The sequence below is a fragment of the Mastacembelus armatus genome, unplaced genomic scaffold (assembly GCF_900324485.2).
Source record: "Mastacembelus armatus unplaced genomic scaffold, fMasArm1.2, whole genome shotgun sequence".
NCBI classification, from domain to species: Eukaryota; Metazoa; Chordata; class Actinopteri; order Synbranchiformes; family Mastacembelidae; genus Mastacembelus; species Mastacembelus armatus.
The window spans coordinates 593,375-611,257 of record NW_022872941.1 but is presented as its reverse complement, the minus strand read 5'-3'; the positions used below and the strand labels follow the sequence as shown (position 1 = coordinate 611,257).

The 17,883-nt window shown below is 40.5% G+C and overlaps 1 protein-coding gene across 1 annotated transcript in view; it reads right to left on the bottom strand.

The window, feature by feature from the left end:
* Positions 1–5,313: 5,313 nt before the first annotated feature.
* The window catches only part of LOC113133232 (ankyrin repeat domain-containing protein 31-like), a 28,891-nt gene continuing 16,321 nt past the window's right edge, over positions 5,314–17,883 (bottom strand). Inside the window, exons 2-10 of the mRNA XM_026311903.1 lie at positions 16,764–17,023; positions 16,502–16,663; positions 16,275–16,417; positions 13,956–14,130; positions 8,290–8,386; positions 6,849–7,293; positions 6,357–6,497; positions 6,016–6,148; positions 5,314–5,732 (exon numbers count right to left, since the gene is read on the bottom strand). Of these exons, the coding sequence (XP_026167688.1) occupies positions 5,578–5,732; positions 6,016–6,148; positions 6,357–6,497; positions 6,849–7,293; positions 8,290–8,386; positions 13,956–14,130; positions 16,275–16,417; positions 16,502–16,663; positions 16,764–17,010 (1,698 nt within the window). The 5' untranslated portion in view covers positions 17,011–17,023 and the 3' untranslated portion in view covers positions 5,314–5,577. The remainder of the gene's footprint in view (positions 5,733–6,015; positions 6,149–6,356; positions 6,498–6,848; positions 7,294–8,289; positions 8,387–13,955; positions 14,131–16,274; positions 16,418–16,501; positions 16,664–16,763; positions 17,024–17,883) is intronic.

Here is a 17,883-nt window from a genome sequence, read left to right as displayed (position 1 = left end):
AATGCTGCCTCCCCATTGCCCACTGATACTATCTCCTCTATTAGCAGCCATACAACATTGAAGTATACCTCACCTCCAATACCTCCTCTCCTGCCCTCATCATCTGACTCCTCATCAACACAATACACAGGCTCAGCCTTTGCCATAGAACAGGTGAGGAAGGAACTAGCTAAACTAAAGGCCAACAAAGCAAAAGGACCAGATGAGATCAGTCCCAGAGTACTTAAGGTGTGTGCTGGACAGCTTGCAGAGGTTTTTCAGAAACTCTTCAACCTCTCTCTGAGGCTCAAAAAGGTGCCTAAGTTATGGTAAACCTCCTGTATTGTCCCATTACCAAAAAAAACCCGTCCCAGTACCCTTAGTGACTTCAGACCAGTAGCGTTAACATCACATGTCATGAAAGTGTTTGAGAGACTGGTCCTGCAACACCTGAGGTCCCAAGTGTCTGAATTTCTGGACCCCCTGCAGTTTGCATATCAAGAACACATCGGACTGGAAGATGCCATTATCTTCTTAATGCACAGAGCATACTCCCATCTGGAGAGGCAGGGCAACACTGTGAGAGTCATGTTTTTTGACTTTTCAAGTGTTTTCAACACTATTCAGCCCCACCTGCTAAGTGAAAAGATGCAGGATATGGAAGTTCCTGCAGATATGGTGGAGTGGATCAAAGACTACCTCACTGGGCGGCCACAGTTTGTTCGCTTAGATGACTGCATATCTGATGTGGTGATGAGCAGCACCGGTGCACCTCAAGGAACTGTACTAGCACCATTCCTGTTTACACTCTACTCCTCAGACTTCTGCTACAACTCAGGAACCTGTCACCTCCAAAAGTTCTCTGATGACTCAATCATTGGATGCATCAACAATAATAACGATGAGGAATACAAACACTTGATAAAAAGCTTTGTTGATTGGTGTAACAACAACTGTCTAAAGCTCAATATCAAGAAAACCAGAGAACTGGTGGTGGACTTTAGGAGGAACAGGAAGACCCCAGTCCCTGTCTCCATCCTCGGAGACGAAGTAGAGATTGTGGACTCCTACAAATACCTTGGAGTCCACATTAACAACAAACTGGACTGGTCAAACGATACAGATGTACTCTTCAAGAAAGGACAGAGCAGACTGTTCTTTCTCAGGAGACTCTGTTCTTTTGGTGTGTGCAATAAGCTACTGAAAATGTTCTATCAGTTTGTAGTAGCGAGTGCACTGTTCTTTGCAGTTGTGTGCTGGGGAGGTGGCATCAAGGCTGGTGAGGCCAACAGACTAAATAAGTTGATCAGGAAGGCAAAATCTGTTGTTGGACTGGAACTGGACAGTCTGGAGGCTGTGGCAGAGAGGAGGATGGTGGACAAAATGAACTCCATACTGGACAATTCTGCCCACCCACTTCATGAGGAACTGTGGCGAATGGGAAGTTCATTCAGCCACAGACTAATTCCCCCTAAAGCCAAGACTGAAAGATTCAGGAATTCTTTTGTGTCCACGGCCATAAGATTCCTCAATATAAACAATAACACACACACACACACACACACACACACGCATGTACGCACACACACATACAGCCCCCCCCCCCCAATAAATAGTTAATTACTTTATTAATTACTTTATGAATTACTATTAATCAATATAATTTAAATAATCTCAAATTTAATAACTGCTGTAACAACTGAATTTCCCCTTGGGGATTAATTAAGTACTTCTTCTTCTTCTTCTTCTGTCAGGAATCGGCATGGAGTAAAAAGGAGATGGGACCCAAATGCAGGACAACCACGGCTTTATTTCCCCTGGGGACTCCAGGGCAGAAAACAAACCAAAATGCGAACACAAGAAAACCGGATGAAACGGTAAACTCAAAAGACCGGGTGAAACGGTCACTACAAAGACACGCTTACTACAAGAGGTCTCCACAAGCGATACAGTAACAAATGCTTCGGCAGGGAAAAAAGGAAAGGGGGAGGTATAAATAGGGAGAGACACAACAGGTGATTAAACGCAGGTGAACGGGATAAACAATAAACCACAGGTGAAACTAATGAACACAAATTACCAACAAAGCTGCCAGAGACCAGAGCAAGGAAAAGAGGAAGTCTCAACAAAGTAAAGGTCCTCTTAAATAATCTCAAATTTAATAACTGCTGTAACAACTGAATTTCCCCAAGATTAATAAAGTACTTCTTCTTCTTCTTCTTCTTAGTACTGTTGGATTTGAGTGCTGTGTTTGACACAGTGGACCATGTCATCTTGCTACAAAGGTTAGAAGACTGGATAGGCATCTCTGGTACTGCCCTTAAATGGTTTAAGTCCTATCTTGAAGACAAGAAATTGAAATTGGTAACTGTGTCTCAGATCAAATGGCGTTGACATGTGGGGTCAATCTTTACATGTTTCCCTTAGGTGAGTTAATACATGGCAATAATGTGTCCTACGATAACCATGCAGATGACACTCAGATTTATATTCACTCACAGCAGGTGAATATGGATCAGTCGATTCACTGTGTCACTGCATTGAGCAGATCACTGCATGGACGCAAAACAACTTTCTCCAAATAAACTCCAAACAAGACTGAAGTAATCATCTTTGGAGCACAGAAACAAAGAGAAACTGTCAGTAGTCACCTTGAGTCTCTTTCACTAAAATCTAAAAATCAGGTTAGAATTCTAGGGGTAACCATGGACTCAGATTTGAATTTTAACAGCCACATTAAATTTATCGTCAGCATTTTACCATCTCAAAAACACTGCCAGAATCAAAGAGATCATGTCTAAACCAGACTTGGAAAGACTCATCCATGCATTTATCTCTAACAGGTTAGATTACTATAACAGTCTCCTCACGGGGCTCTCAAAATGAGCTGTAAGGCAGATGCATTACATTCAGAATGCTGCTGCTGCTCGGGTCCAGATGAGAACCAGGAAGTACAACCACATTACTCCTGTTCTCAGATCTCTGCACTGGCTTCCTCCAGCCAGAGTCAGGACTAAACATGGAGAAGCAGCATTTCAGTTTTATGCAGCTAAAATCTGGAATAGTCTTCCTGATGATGTTAGACAAGCCTCATCTCTGACAATGTTTAAGTCCAAGCTAAAAACGTTTCTTTTTAGCGTGGTATATGACAACTGAAAGTGTTTTATCTAAAGCTTTTATCTAAAGCTTCTGCACGCATTCTCCTTTAATTTTAGTTAATTTTTTACTAGTTGCTGTTTCCTGTTATGATTTTTGCATATGTCCTTTTAATTTGTCTTTTACTTCTGTAAAGCACTTTGAATTACTCTGTGTATGAATTGTGCTATATAAATAAACTTGCCTTGCCTTAGCATGTGTCAGTACAGCAGCATATCTGAATTAACTTTAAGGCAACACTACTTTGTTATCCTTACATGTCCAAATGTTGTTGTCATCTAATTTACACTCATTTTTTATCCACAAGTCTTTTTCATTTTGGGGTGTACTATTCTGCATGTCTTTAAGTATCTGTTCATCAAGATGTTCAACTGTAACAATGGCTTGCAGAGGCAGTAGTTTATGGGCTGATTGTTTTGCTGCTTCATCAGCTCTGTGGTTTCTAATAGAAACAATATATCTTCCTCCTGTGTGTGCAGCACACTTATAAACTGCTACCTTTTAGGTAGCTGTACAGCATCAAAAGTTGTAAAATAAAGTATTTGTGTGTGATGGGCTTACCAGAGGATGTAATCATTCCTCTGTTTTTCCACTGCTGAGCAAACACATGTACAGTTGAAAATCCATAATTGCTATCAGTGTAGATATTAACTACTTTTCCTTCTCCTAATTTACAAGCTTCTGTTAGAGCAATCAGTTCATCGGCTTGAGCTGACGAACACTGTCATTTCAGCATCTTTATAAGGTGTGTCAGTCAGGTCAGCCCTGGGCAACACTCTGTTCTCAGTTTCAGCAATACAATCATGTGGCTCACCATCCTCAGCTTTTGGCATTAATGTAGCAGGATTGAGAGTTGTATATCACTCAATAGTGAGATGTGGCTGTGAAAGCAATGTAGTCCTGCAGGATAGATGTCTAGCTGATGACATGTATGCTATCTTGTCTTGCACCAACAGGACAGAGACTGGAACCTTTAGTGTCAGAGGATGGAACAACACAATGTTTGCTGAAGCTTGGACTGCCATGGAGGCTGCAATAACAGCTTGGATCCACACAGGTGTTGTTCTTGCTATTGGATCCATTTGGGTAGAATAATAAGCAATAGGCCTGCTTTTGTCTCCATAAGGCTCAGTAGACACTGAAGTCATGTCACCATTTTTACAATCAACATTTTGCATAAAAGGTTTTTCATAGTTCGGCAGTCCTAAAACAGAGGTGCTGGTCAGGGTCATTTTAAGATCATTAAAGGCTTTTTCTGCAATTTCAGTAATTTTATTTGATCATAAGCTGCCATAGGCGTGTCAGAGATCAATTTCAACAATGGACTGGACAACTCTGAATAGTTTGGTATCGATGCTCTGTCATACGTAGGAAAGACATCATCTGTCTTTTAGTTTATGGTCTTGGTGCTTTAAGTATAGCTTCCTTTTTGTATGAGTCTAGAGCTCTCCCTTGCCATGAGAGATTGTGACCTGGGTATTTAACTTCCTTTATACTAGGACCCTCACCAGTCCATCACAGGGCAACATAGAGACAAACACCCACACACACTCACACTCCTATGGGCAATTTAGAGTCAATCAACCTGACATACATTTTGTACTGTGGGAGGAAACCAGAGTACCTGGAGAAAACCCATGCAAGCACAGGGAGAGCATGCAAATCCCACACAGAAAGGTTCCTTCCAGGATTCAAACTAGGAACCTTTATGTTGTGAGGCAATGGTGCTAACCACCAAATCACCATAATGCCTAGTTAAAATATCCATCCATCCATGCATTTTCTATACCCGCTTATTCCTTAACCAGGGTCACAGGGATCTGCTGGAACCTATCCCAGCTCTCTTTTCAGGTGGAAGGCAGGGGTACACCCTGGACAGGTCACCAGTCCATCGCAGGGCCACATATAGACACACAAACACAAACAACCACACACACTCACGCCTATGGGCAATTTAGAATCACCAATTAACATGACATGCATGTTTTTGGACTGTGGGAGGAAACCAGAGTACCTGGAGAAAACCCACGCAAGCACAGGGAGAACATGCAAACTCCACACAGAAAGGCCCCTGATGGGTTTCAAACCAGGAACCTTCTTGCTGTGAGGCAACAGTGCTAACCAATCAGCAGTTAAAATATCACATTTATTAATTTAAATGCTATAGGTGATTGAACAATGCTGAGATAAATTTTAATGAAACGCAAGTGTTTAAGCATACAGCTTATCAATGCAATAGCAAGAAACATTTTTGTGAAACGTGCGATAGCAGAACATGCATAAATATACAGATATACATCTCTATTATTGGTGGGTTTTGATATGAATACTCAGAGGAGGTCACATTTTATAAGTTAATTGATGCGTTAGACTAGGCATAGACAAAAATAAAAATCTCAAACAAGCACAGTTATGTACAGAATGTGGAGAATATAGTAAGTATTACAATCTTTCACTCCCCCAGTCTACACACACTGTATAGTCTTTCTTTAAAAGCTTCTCCCAGTGGCAGTCCATTACAACATTTGACAGGAGTTCCTCATCCTCAACCAAATGGATTATCTTGACATTCATAAGGCAATCCAGGCTGGCTGTCTCTGCAGAAAGAGAAAAGGCATCCAAACATATTTAAAACCATGCTTTACTCATGAAGTCTCTTTATAGTAAATACACAATTTATTTTAATGAGGCTGTTTGATGCAGTGCTCAGAGAAAGTCCAGGTGGCAGATGTGTGGCAGGTGATTCATTACTGACAGAAAAAACTATTCCTTAGTAGCTCTCAATCTTTCCTTGTTTTAGCTGCTGTGAAAAAAATGTCAAATGCAGGATGTGTGTAGAGCTAAGGTCAATGTTAGGCATGCCAGGAAATAGGAACAGACCTGGGGTCAGTGCCTTGTGAGAAAAGGCAGCCTTACAGGATTGAACAGCTTGCTCGGGATGTGTCTGTGCTGTCTTTTCTTCAGCCTCTATGTTCAGTAAGTAATAAGACAAGGGTTTGTCGCTTAACGTCACCTAAGCAAACAGTGGAAGTAGTTAATTAGAAATATCTTGTAAATATCTTCCTCTCAGATGTCTTAGAGCAAAACATGTTATTTCTTGACCCATTACCATTAAAGAGGCCTTTTTAGAACTGCCATTTTTAGCAGAATTCCACAGTAATACAGAATTTCCTGTATTTGCAATATTTTTTTGCTAATAGTATGGAAGCCTACTTTCTAACCTTGTCCACAGGGTACAATGAGCTGACACAGATGCTGTTACCAAGGATAGACTCCAGCCAACATTCTCGGCCCAGGTGCAACTGGCCTTTACTGTCCTGTATTGATCCATCACTCAGCACATGAGCAAGGTGCCAGTGACCCTTCAGAAGCAAGACAATCAGGTTGTTTTCTACAACTATTTTTTGAATTACAGTGGTACTGGCAACACACCTACCAGCTGTGGCATTGGGAGTAGATATTACTTTCAGTAATCAATACATTTTTTTGCCTATTTGGAACTAAGTAGAAAACAAAAGTTTATCAACCATTCAAAGTTCATGGTCCTGCTGATATATCAATTCTATAACAACAATGACAACTCTTACTGGTCACTTTTCACTAAAACATTCCATAACAAACGTGAAAGCTTCAATTCATTTAACTGAATCATTTCCAGACTGTTACACAAGAAAAAGGAAAAAAGTTTTATGAAGAGGAGAGCTTAGTCTGACCTTTAACAACAGCCGTAGAGTGTGTGCAGATGGTATGACTCCCTTCTGTTTGAGTTTAGAAAGGCGTCGGCTGCTGACTTCACCTTGTAACAGTGCATTATTTTCCTTCATCTGTAAGTTGATGTGTTGTAAAGCATTTTCTGATTGTCTGGTGCTGCCCTGACACTTGCTGGCTTCCTTATTCATCACATGAATATGTGGGGGAGTTCTCTTCTTCCTCTTGGAACTGGTTTGAGATGCTGATTCTAAAAAACTGACCATTGTCATTGGTTTAACTTTTTCCTTTCTTTTGGAAAACTGGTTGTAAAGTTTGGCCTTCATGGTTACATAATCATCTAACAAATGCATTTGTTTCTGGAGGATTTTCACCAAGTTCTTCTGATGTGAAGCGAGAGAAACAAGTTGACTTTTCAACACCCGTTGCCGAAGGGAGTCAGGCATACCCCTGCACCAAGAATAAAACACTTCTGTTATTAATAAATGGTGTGCTGGTACAATGATAACAATAGCAAGTTAGTGAGTCAATCTTATTAAAATAAACGCATAAAAACTGAATAACATTCCATGGGAAAGACAACATGACAGCACTGTCCAGAAACCACAAGCATAGAACAAATATCACTGAAGTTTCACCTCTACATCTAGACATTAAAGTGAGAGTTAAAACAGCTTGTTTAGGTTCAGAAATATAATGCCCCATAATAAAAACTAAATAAAACAGTAAGAAGATATAAGACAAAATATAATGAACATGTTAGTTTTAGAGTTAAGAGTACTGTTGTTATATTGTTTTAATGCTTAAAGCTGAAAAAGCTATTTTTTTTCCCCCCGGGTGTTTCAAAAAAGTGTTTGTTTTGGCAGAGGGATTTTTAGTTGAACAGACTTCCTTTGTAAGAGATGTTTTTATGTTGGCTGCAAGAGCCATGATTCTGCTGGAGTTATCTTCGATTAAGGTGAGTTTTTCTTGGGATTTGTTCGGTTTCCATGTAAAGTGCGTTGACATTTTTTGGGGATTTGGTGCTATACAAATTGAATTGAAGTGAACTGAATTTAGCCCTCTGATAGACTGGTGACCTGTCCAGGGTGTACCCCTGCCTTCCACCCAAAGAGAGCTGGGATAGGCTCCAGCAGATCCCCGTGACCCTGGTTAAGGAATAAGCGGGTATAGAAAATAGATTAACTTAATTTAATAAATACCCTCTTCTACCACTGAGCCACCTTTGACTTAATTTTTGTCCTGCTTGGGACCTGGTAGTGCTACAGTCATGTAAACATTTTATTTTAAATTTCACTTGTCTCTTATTTACTGCATGCCTACTAAGCAGTTACCTTGCACTTAGTTAATTATGCCACTTTCTGAAAAAAGCAATGTGTAAAACAATAGCTTTTGCTGCTGGGTTACTTCATTTAAGTAAAGCATAAGGGAAGTCTCTGAACACACCAGTATTTTTGGGCAAGATTATCCTTCTCCAAATGCTGTTTGGCAAGTACCTTGGTCAGCACACTATGGATCTGTGTTAGAGCAGCATGATATCTATCTGAAAAACAGAAAAAGTACATGACTACATAAATTGCTTTCTCATTTTCAAATGTTTTGCATATCATCTCATTAACAGATGGAAATTGTGTCATCCTAGTGGCTAACTATGGTGTATTGACTTCGAGTGTATTTCAAACATGAAATTTTTAATGGCTATTATTGTTCCTGTCAGTAAAGTAGGCTGAAAGGTTTAGAGCTCCTCTACCTGTATCCTGTGGACCTGTCAGAGGCCAAGTCAATATTTCTGTTTGGCTTCTCCCTACATCCTCCAAAATCACTGTTATGGCTTCTGAATGACTAAGCTACAAAAAGATAATTGGTGAAATCAAAAGTGAAAATCAAAGCTACGAAACAAAGCTTTCAATGAACTATTGTGCAGGTCCTAAAAGAAGGACAGCATGAGATGTAGACCTGTGTCATCAATGGATAAAAATACTTAACACTTATTCTGGACTTAGCTAACACTGATGTGCACTTGAGTGTATAGAGATCTCACATTATCAGTAGTGATGTCTTTATTTCTCAGTCGAATGTCACTGTGCTCTCCGATTCCATCTTTGTCACCTGAATCTTTGCATTGTAGATTTGCCATGTCACTGCAGCTAGGACCGAAACTGCTGTGGTAGGAGAGCTCCATGTTGCAGAGAGCCTCAGTGGATCTGGCACCTAAAAGTATCCTGCACTCAGACCTCAGGTGTAATCTTTTTTTTTTTTTTTTAAGTCTAAAAATATCTAAAGCCTTAAGGTTTTCTGAGATTGAAATAAGCAACAGATATAACACAATTAATACATTTTGACACAAACTAAAGCAATTTGTGTCAATTTGTTGCCTGGTTCTGTAGTTAAGTTCTATACCTTTAAGTATATATTTCAAGCTGTGGTGATCATGAATTTTGTCTTACCTTTGTTGTTTTCGGATCATATGCCGTATCAAGATCATATGCTGTATCAAAAAATATCAAGAAAGTCCAGACCCCATAGACTACTAGGTAACTGACATCTGATATCTTGACATCTTAATACAGGCTCTTTTTTTGCTCCAGATGAAAGGGCTAAACCAACCATTCAATTTTTTGAAGTGTTTGCTGAGTGAAAAAGACTAATCATCCATATTGAATAGAAGGGACATCCCCTGCCTATTTAGTAGGTAGAAAGGCATCCAACCAAGGACCTAACAATCATGGTGGCGGCTGGAGTGAGCTGCTAGTTAGCACTGAAGAATGGTAGCAGAAACTGAGTCCTGTCTGGTGACCCTACAGGTGGCAGGAGAGGGTGACTGGAAAGTGCAGAAGGATGTGAACTGTGGGGTAGAAACAGCCCACTGAGTCTTATCTGTCGACCAGTAGGGAAGAGTGCAACCTCTGCATGATGCTCCAGTGTGATCAGAGAAACAGGGAGGTCTCCATGGGTATGTGACGTCATCTTCATTATAGGGAGGAGCTGGAGGAAAACACCTGGACCTGCAGCAGAAGACAGCTGCTGGAGAAGGAGCTGTCAGCTCAGCTTCCAGAGTAGTGAAAATGAAATAAAGTTAATCGTGTTCACATGTAACGTCATTTTCTGATGAAAACCGTTGGTCAAAACAGTTTTTCATGGTCTTTTTTACTGTAACATATGGTTATGAAAAGTTTTGCTAGTGACTAAAGTAAACAATCAAAAGCCCTTAGACCTTTCCAGTTTTACTCTACAAAGGACTACGTAGTCTTTTGCATGGCTGGCATATGCTTAAAGGAAAAGGGTCTGACACCACAGCATCGTTCATGCACAAGTCAAATAAAGACCAGAATACCACCATTCGGGCAGGTTGACCCTCTTGGAGCTTGAATGGCAGAAGGTGTCTTCAGTTAGAGAGGAACAGAACCTCTGTTCAAAAATGCTCATTCCAACATGACCACCAGGGTAAGTGAAAGAACCAGAATAATGGCAGCAGGATGGGTGACCCTTCATGAGTTGAACAAACCTTAGCAACTCTTTCTGCCCATCAAAGTATGCAAAGAAGGAAATAACCACTCACCCAAGGGTCACTTTTGGTCAAGTCCTTTTGCTGGTGGTTCTCACTACATTAAGTCTCATAACTGAAGAACAGAGTAGTTTTGTACCACTCCAAGCTGAATGTTTTTAGTTAGAACATGGATACAAGGGTCACAACCATAATCACCCATGGTGCCCAGTCTACACTCTACCATTAACTGGCACTCTTTTCTTTCCTATTAGAAATAAATTAAGAATTTCATGTATAATTTTCATGCCCAGATGAGTGCCCAAATGTTCAAAAATATCCTATAATTGGTTAAGTCAGGTGTACCCCTAAGTCAGGTGTTGAGTGTACCCCTAAGAAAGTCTCAGCATTTTGCCCTGTGACATCACAGTGCTAAGCGACATGGCATAACAAAGCTTCTAGTTGGGTTTTGAGCAGATCTCCTTTACTGAAGGGGGCTAAAATTTGACAGCCATTATATTAAAAAATTAAAGATCTCTTGGATCTGGGAAATATTTTAGATAACCAATAGCCAAATTGTGACTAAGACAGAATAAGTAATGTATGGGGGGCGTTATGGCTAAATACTCTCACAAATGGCACTAGAAACAACAGGATAATTAGACCCAAAAGCACATGGGCAGACAGGCCGATACAAAAGCCAGGCAGAATATCCTGTAGTGGAAAATCTATTTTATGAACTATTTAGAGATGTCCTTAGCCTTTCACCTAAAGAGAGCTAGAATAGGCTCCAGCAGATCCCCGTGTCCATGGTTAGAAATAAGTGGGTATAGATAACGGATGAATGGATGGATGTCAAGAAGGTTTCAACTCACTTAATCAGGATGTTCCCAAAACTCAGTGTGCTCTTAGGTTCTCTGTCACTCTCCAGCAGACTGCTTTAGCACTCTTATGACGGTGACTTCTTTGCAAAGACAATAAAATGCAAAAACACATTTAAGTCTCAGTTAATTTCAGATTCTCCATAGAATACAGAAAACTCCCTTCAGAGCTCAGAGACAGGATTGTTGATAGGCACAGAGCTGGGGAAGGCTACAGGTTCCCAGGAGCACAGTTGCATCCATAAAATTCAAATGGAAGATGTTTGACACAACCAGCTCCTGAGATCTTATGTGGAATACCAAAGTTCAAGAAGGACAAGCTTCACTACAGTCCTCAACTGATCTCTCTGAATTCACATCAGTAGTTGCTTCATCAACATGTCTCTTAGACCCAATCCCAACTAGACTGCTTAAAGACACCCTGCCATTAATTAACTCATCTTTATTAGACTTGCTAAATGTATCTCTAGTATCAGGCTACGCACCACAGGCTTTTAAGACTGCAGTAATCAAATCCTTACTCAAAAAGCCTAATCTTGATCCAGAAGTCTTGGCTAATTATTGGCCAATATCCAACCTACCATTGATTTCTAAAATCCTTGAAAAAGCTGTTGCTAAACAGCTATCAGGCCACTTACACAGAAATGAACTATTTGAAGATTTTCAATCAGGATTTAGAGCACATCATAGTACAGAAACAGTACTGTTAAAAGTCAACAACGATCTTCTCTTAGCCTCAGATAATGGACTTCTTTCGATACTTGTCCTGCTAGACCTTAGTGCCGCATTTGACACCATTGACCATAGCATCTTGTTACAGAGACTGAAGCATGTGACTGGTATCAAGGGAACAGCATTAAAATGGTTCCAATCCTATTTATCGGACAGATTCCAGTTTGTTCATGTCCATGATGAACCTTCCACGTGCACAAAAGTTAGTTATGGAGTTCCACAAGGTTCTGTGCTAGGACTGATTCTGTTCACCTCGTACATGCTTCCTTTAGACAATGTTATTAGGAAGCAGTCTATTAATTACTACTGCTGTGCAGATAACACTCATCTATCTATGAAACCTGATAAGACAAACCAGTTAACCAGACTTCAAGCCTGTCTAAATGACCTGAAGGCCAGGATGACCAGTAACTTTCTACTTTTAAATTCAGAGAAAACAGAAGTTATTGTATTTGGGCCTAAAAACCTGAGAAATAGCTTTTCTAAAATTATACCTACTTAGGATTACAAAATTAGGAACATCCTGTCTCAAAATTATGCAGAAAAACTAGTTCATGCATTTGTTATCTCAAGGCTAGATTACTGTAAGTCATTACTATCTGGATGTCCCAGTATCTCCATGAAAAGCCTCCAGTTTATCCAGAATGCCGCAGCCAGAGTCCTGACAGGAACTAGCAAGAGAGATATTTCTCATATATTAGCTTCTCTTCATTGGCTCCCTGTAAAATACAGAATAGAATTTAAAATCCTTCTTCTCACAGATAAATCCCTTCATGATCAAGCTCCTTCATACCTTAAAGACCTCATAGTACCATATTATCCCAATAGACCACTTCGCTCTCAGAGTGCAGGTCTACTTGTGGTTCCCAGAGTTTCCAAAAGCAGACTGGGAGGCAGAGCCTTTAGTTATCAAGCTCCTCTCCTGTGGAACCAGCTCTCAGCCTGGGTTCAGGAGGCAGACACTCTGTACTTTTAAGGCTAGACTTAAAACCTTCCTTTTTGACAAAAGGTATAGTTAGGGCTGGCTTCTGGTAACCCTGAACCATCCCTTAGTTATGCTGCTATAGGCCTAGACTGCCCAAGGACCATCGGTACACTGAGCTCCCCTACCCTAATCCTCCCACTCCCTTCCCTTCCCCTCTCCTCCTCTCTTCCCTCCTCACATGTATATTCCACCATTGAATGTCACTAACTTTGTCCTCTCTCTCTCCCCTCGTTTGTGCTCTCTCCCTCACTGTCCTCTCTCTCCGTACCTTCTCCAGGTGTCCCTGGTCATGGAGCTGGATATTGCTGATGTGCAGTTACTGGCCCCACCAACCTGCAGTGCATTTGTTGTTTATTGTTGCTGTTCTTTTCTCTCTGATCTATCCACTCACCCCAACTGGCCTAGGCAGATGGCCGCCCAAACTGGGCCCGGTTCTGCTGGAGGTTTTTTCTTCCGTTAAAGGAAGTTTTTCCTCTCCACTGTCGCCAAGTGCTTGCTCATAAGGGATTTGGTTTTTTTTGTTTTTTTGTAAAGTGCCTTGAGATGATTGTATTGTGATTTGGTGCTATACAAATAAAATTGAATTGATCTGGGCTTTATGGCAGAGTGGCTAGATGGAAGCCTTGCATCAGTGCAAAACACATGAAAGCTGCTTGGAGTTTGCAGAAATTAAGCAGTATCAGGCTGCAACATAAAACTTAAAAAAGTGAAGGGGGTCTGAAGACTTTCTGAATGCAATGTATAAACTAGGAAAACCATGGCGAAATAAGTAGTGGGTGTACAGAACACACCCGGTGATTATCTCGGGATAAGTTTAGCATCATCAAGTGGAGAAATGATAGGAGAATGTTTTGTGCAGAAGCAGGGCTAAGAACTAACTGTGACAAAATAGAGATTGGCTGTTTGCTTTGTGTTTTTGCAGTCAAAGCACAGCAACTAATATTTTCTGCGTCAAAATGCCCAGATTATATTTCTTTAACAAAGTAAATGAACAAGTACAGTGTGGAATGTGGAAGGTGCAGCAGCTCACCTGGATACCTGTATCCTACAGATGCCTTACAAGGCTGCTCATGTATAACAGAAGCTTGTTGAAACGTTGAAAGCAGCTCTTTGATATTCTCATCTTCTGCCATATCGAGTGCACTGAGGCCACCGCCATTCCTGTCACCGGCATTTGACCCATGCTGGAGGAGAAGCTTCACTACCTACACAGTGCAGTTCACAACATCTTCTCTCAATGTTCGTAATAGAACATAAAGTGATACACAACAACAATTTAAGGATCATAAAGTTTATCAAAAGCTCTGATTCTAGTTACAGGATCACATTCGTGCTCTTGTTATATATGTTACATAATGAAATATTTATATAGGGCTGCAACAACTAATTATATTATCATTAAAAATTAATTATTACAAAGTTTTCAACATATGTATTCATCGATTAGTTGGATCTAGTGACGCAGGTGTTTGCGGAGGCACATGGTGATACAATGAGCAGCTGGAGAAACAAAAATGGCAGAAGCGAAGAAGAGTGAAAAATCACACATTCCACAATTAAACAATTTTTACACTGTTATGTGGATAGTGGTGGTGTCTTTGTTCTTGCTTTCTGCCATGTGGTCAAATAATCAGTCATTCAGTAAAATGTTTACAGTTCTCATGCCAAATGACTGTGCAGACAAGACTTCTGTTTTATCTGATGTCAGTCCACGCTGACTAAAAGAGAGTTAAAGTTGTGCGTGCTGTGAGGATTCCCAGAGTCTGTCATTTCATCCTGCTGCTAAATTATCGCCTGCAGGCCACTGGGAAAAATCCTGGTGCTGCCAATGGTCTGTCTACCACTGGCTCACACCACACATTACCCACTTTTTACAGTGGAGCTCATTAGGACCAAAGTCCAGCTAATATCCAGTGTGTATTCCTTGGACAATTATTTAAGTGTGAAATTCTAGTAAACAAGCTCCTTTAAATGTAATAAAATTTAGGATCTGTTTAAATGTCATCACACAAAATTGTTTTTTTTTTTTTTACTACATGTATAGCAAACTCGTTTAAGGTTCATATTTTGACAATAAGACACTGAAAACATACTATATACTTTTGTAAAAATCCAATTAATCAATAAATCAAAAACATAATTGACCGATTAATCGATTATTAAAATAGATGTTTGTTGCAGCCGTAATTTTATAGAAACTCAAAGGATTGTCGAAAGCTAAGGACGTGGTCAGGAGCAAACTTCAGCCACACAAGCACAGGAGTGAGAAAAGGAGTCTTATTAACTAAAACAAGGCTAAACAGGAAACAAACATACAAAGCAGGAGAAGGTCAAGGGAAGGAAACTCATAAGTGCAAAACATGGGCGGGGATACGAGGAAAACAAGGCACACGGAATTACACGAAAACATGAATGTGGGACAAGAGCGTTACCGCTAAAGGGAACAAGGCATGAGGGTCTGGGTCACACACTTAGGGAGACGCACCAGACCAAACAGGGAAACAGAACATGAGAATCAGGGAAAACAAGGCAAAGGGTCTGGGTCACACACACTTGAGGAGACAGACTACGAGAAAACATGAACATGAGAAGGAGGGACAAGGCAAGAGGGTCTGGGGCACACACTGAGGACTCACAGACCGAGGGGAAGACATGGACATGAAAAGGAGGGACAAGGCATGAGCAAAGGGGGTACACGGACAGGGCAGCAAGACAGAAACCAAAAACATAAGAGGAGCAAGACAAACACGCTAGACAGTGACAACACAGTGACAAAAAAAAAAAAACCAGAACAACTTAACTTAAATCTCAGCAAACAAAAAGGCAGTCCAGGATCAAAAGGGTCCGAAAAACAGGCAGAGTTGAAATTGGCAAGAGAGATCAGGCAAACAAGGTATGAAACATAGGTTTTGCAACAGAGCTCAAGGTGATGGCTTAAACAACCTGGCAAAGGACAAACGCAAGACAGGTGTATAAAAAGGCATGGGGAGAAAACGAGGTACAGGTGAAAACAATGAACTAATTGGGTCAACGTAAAGAGAACAAAAATGAAACAAACTAGTTCCTGTCATGATCCCTACCAAAATAAAAGAAACAGGAAGTCCAAAACTGCGGATAATGACAAGGATTGTTTATGGAGGCATATAGATTAGCCTACATGAGATCCTAACCTGAGACCCTAACCTGAATTTAAACTACATTGATATTTGTAATATAACTGAGATGACAAAAAACTCTGCTCTAATGTCAGTTTGTTTAGTACAGACATGGCTGGAACAATACCTTTTTAAATTCAACTTAGGGTTGAATTTAAAAAGGTATTGTTCCCTGAGTCTCATTTCTTCATTACCTGATAGTGTCCAGAGGAAGCCGCATCATGTAGGGGTGTAGCACCATTAAAGCTTCTTGCATTAACATTAGCTCCAGCTTTCAACAGTTCCTCTACCACTACCTTATCACCCACAGAGGATGCCTCATGGAGAGCTGTCCAGCCTGTGTTTGACAGTTTATATTTGTGGTAAATATGTCAGAATATAAAAGTAACGCAATTAAGCAATGGTCTAAATTGTGACAAACCTGCATAATCTTCCATGTTGACACTGATCCCAGCTTGAATGAGTGCTTTGACCCACGCTAGATTTTTTCTCTTGCATGCTTTGTGCAGAAGAGTCTCTCCTTTTCCATCTGTCTTGTGAAGTTGTGTCTTTGTGGGGATTTTCACACATTTTGACATATTTACTTTGTAGTTGCATAAAATAAATAAAGATAAAACATAAATTTGATTAAAAATTATGTTTCAGAAGGTTATGACTTATAATTCTCTAAGATGTAGGCTTACCATGGACTGCTGCAAACTGAATACAGCAAGACCTCCCTGCTGGTTCAAGTGATTTCAGTTGATTTGTCTCCATTTCCAATTTCTTTTTCTGCTCTTTGCTGCAAACTTGTGAATCTAAAACATGTCTCTCCCGGACTGTCCCTCTAGTTTGCCAAGGATTAAGATCAGACAGCAGGCTTAAAGAGTCATCATTTAAAGTTGATGGCTCCTCATTTTTCTCACGACTCTGACTACATTGGTCAGTCATCTCCAGAATGCTTCTGTAAGAAAATACACAGATGAGACAGATAATTACACTTTCAGATTTTGCTCAAACAATAACACAACTATCCTGTTTGGTGAATAAGAAAAATGAAAACTTAAAAAAAGACAAAAATTTTCAACATACATGAATGTTTTCTAATTTGACACCCCTTCTAGCAGGACAAGATCATTCATCAGAGCATACCGAAGATGTCGCAAAAAGGATTCATATGATTTGACTCGCACAATACTGTATACACAATACTGTATATTTAGTTAAAAATAGTAAAAGACTATGTTCATGGTTAAATGAAAGTCCACTCTTGATATGAAATGCACAGTGGTTCCCTGTGTCTGTTACGATCTGGTGGTGTCTGTGGTGAAGGAAGGAGAACTGAGGACCCAAGTGCAGGACACAAACTAGTTTATTACCGGGATCTCCAGGCTCAGGCACAAAACAAATATACTCCGCTACTCGGCGGGGCAGGCGGGCAGGCGGGCAGGCGGGCAGGCGGGCAGGCGGGCAGGCGGGCAGGCGGGCAGGCGGGCAGGCGGGCAGGCGGGCAGGCGGGCAGGCGGGCAGAAAGAAACAAGAAAACAACGGCTGTGGTAAACATCATACATACAATGCTCTGACAAGGAACAAAGGAAGGCAGGGGACATATATACACAGAACTGAAGACTAATTGAACACAGGTGAAAGTAATCAGACTAATCAACATAAAGCTACCTAGGACTAATACAGAACAGAAAACAGGGAGTAACCAAAATAAGGGATCAAAACAGGAAACAGAGATTTCGGGGCCTAACAGTGTCAAAGTCGCCTAATCCCTTATGCTCATTAAACTATTACACCAATTTACATTGTCACTTTGGG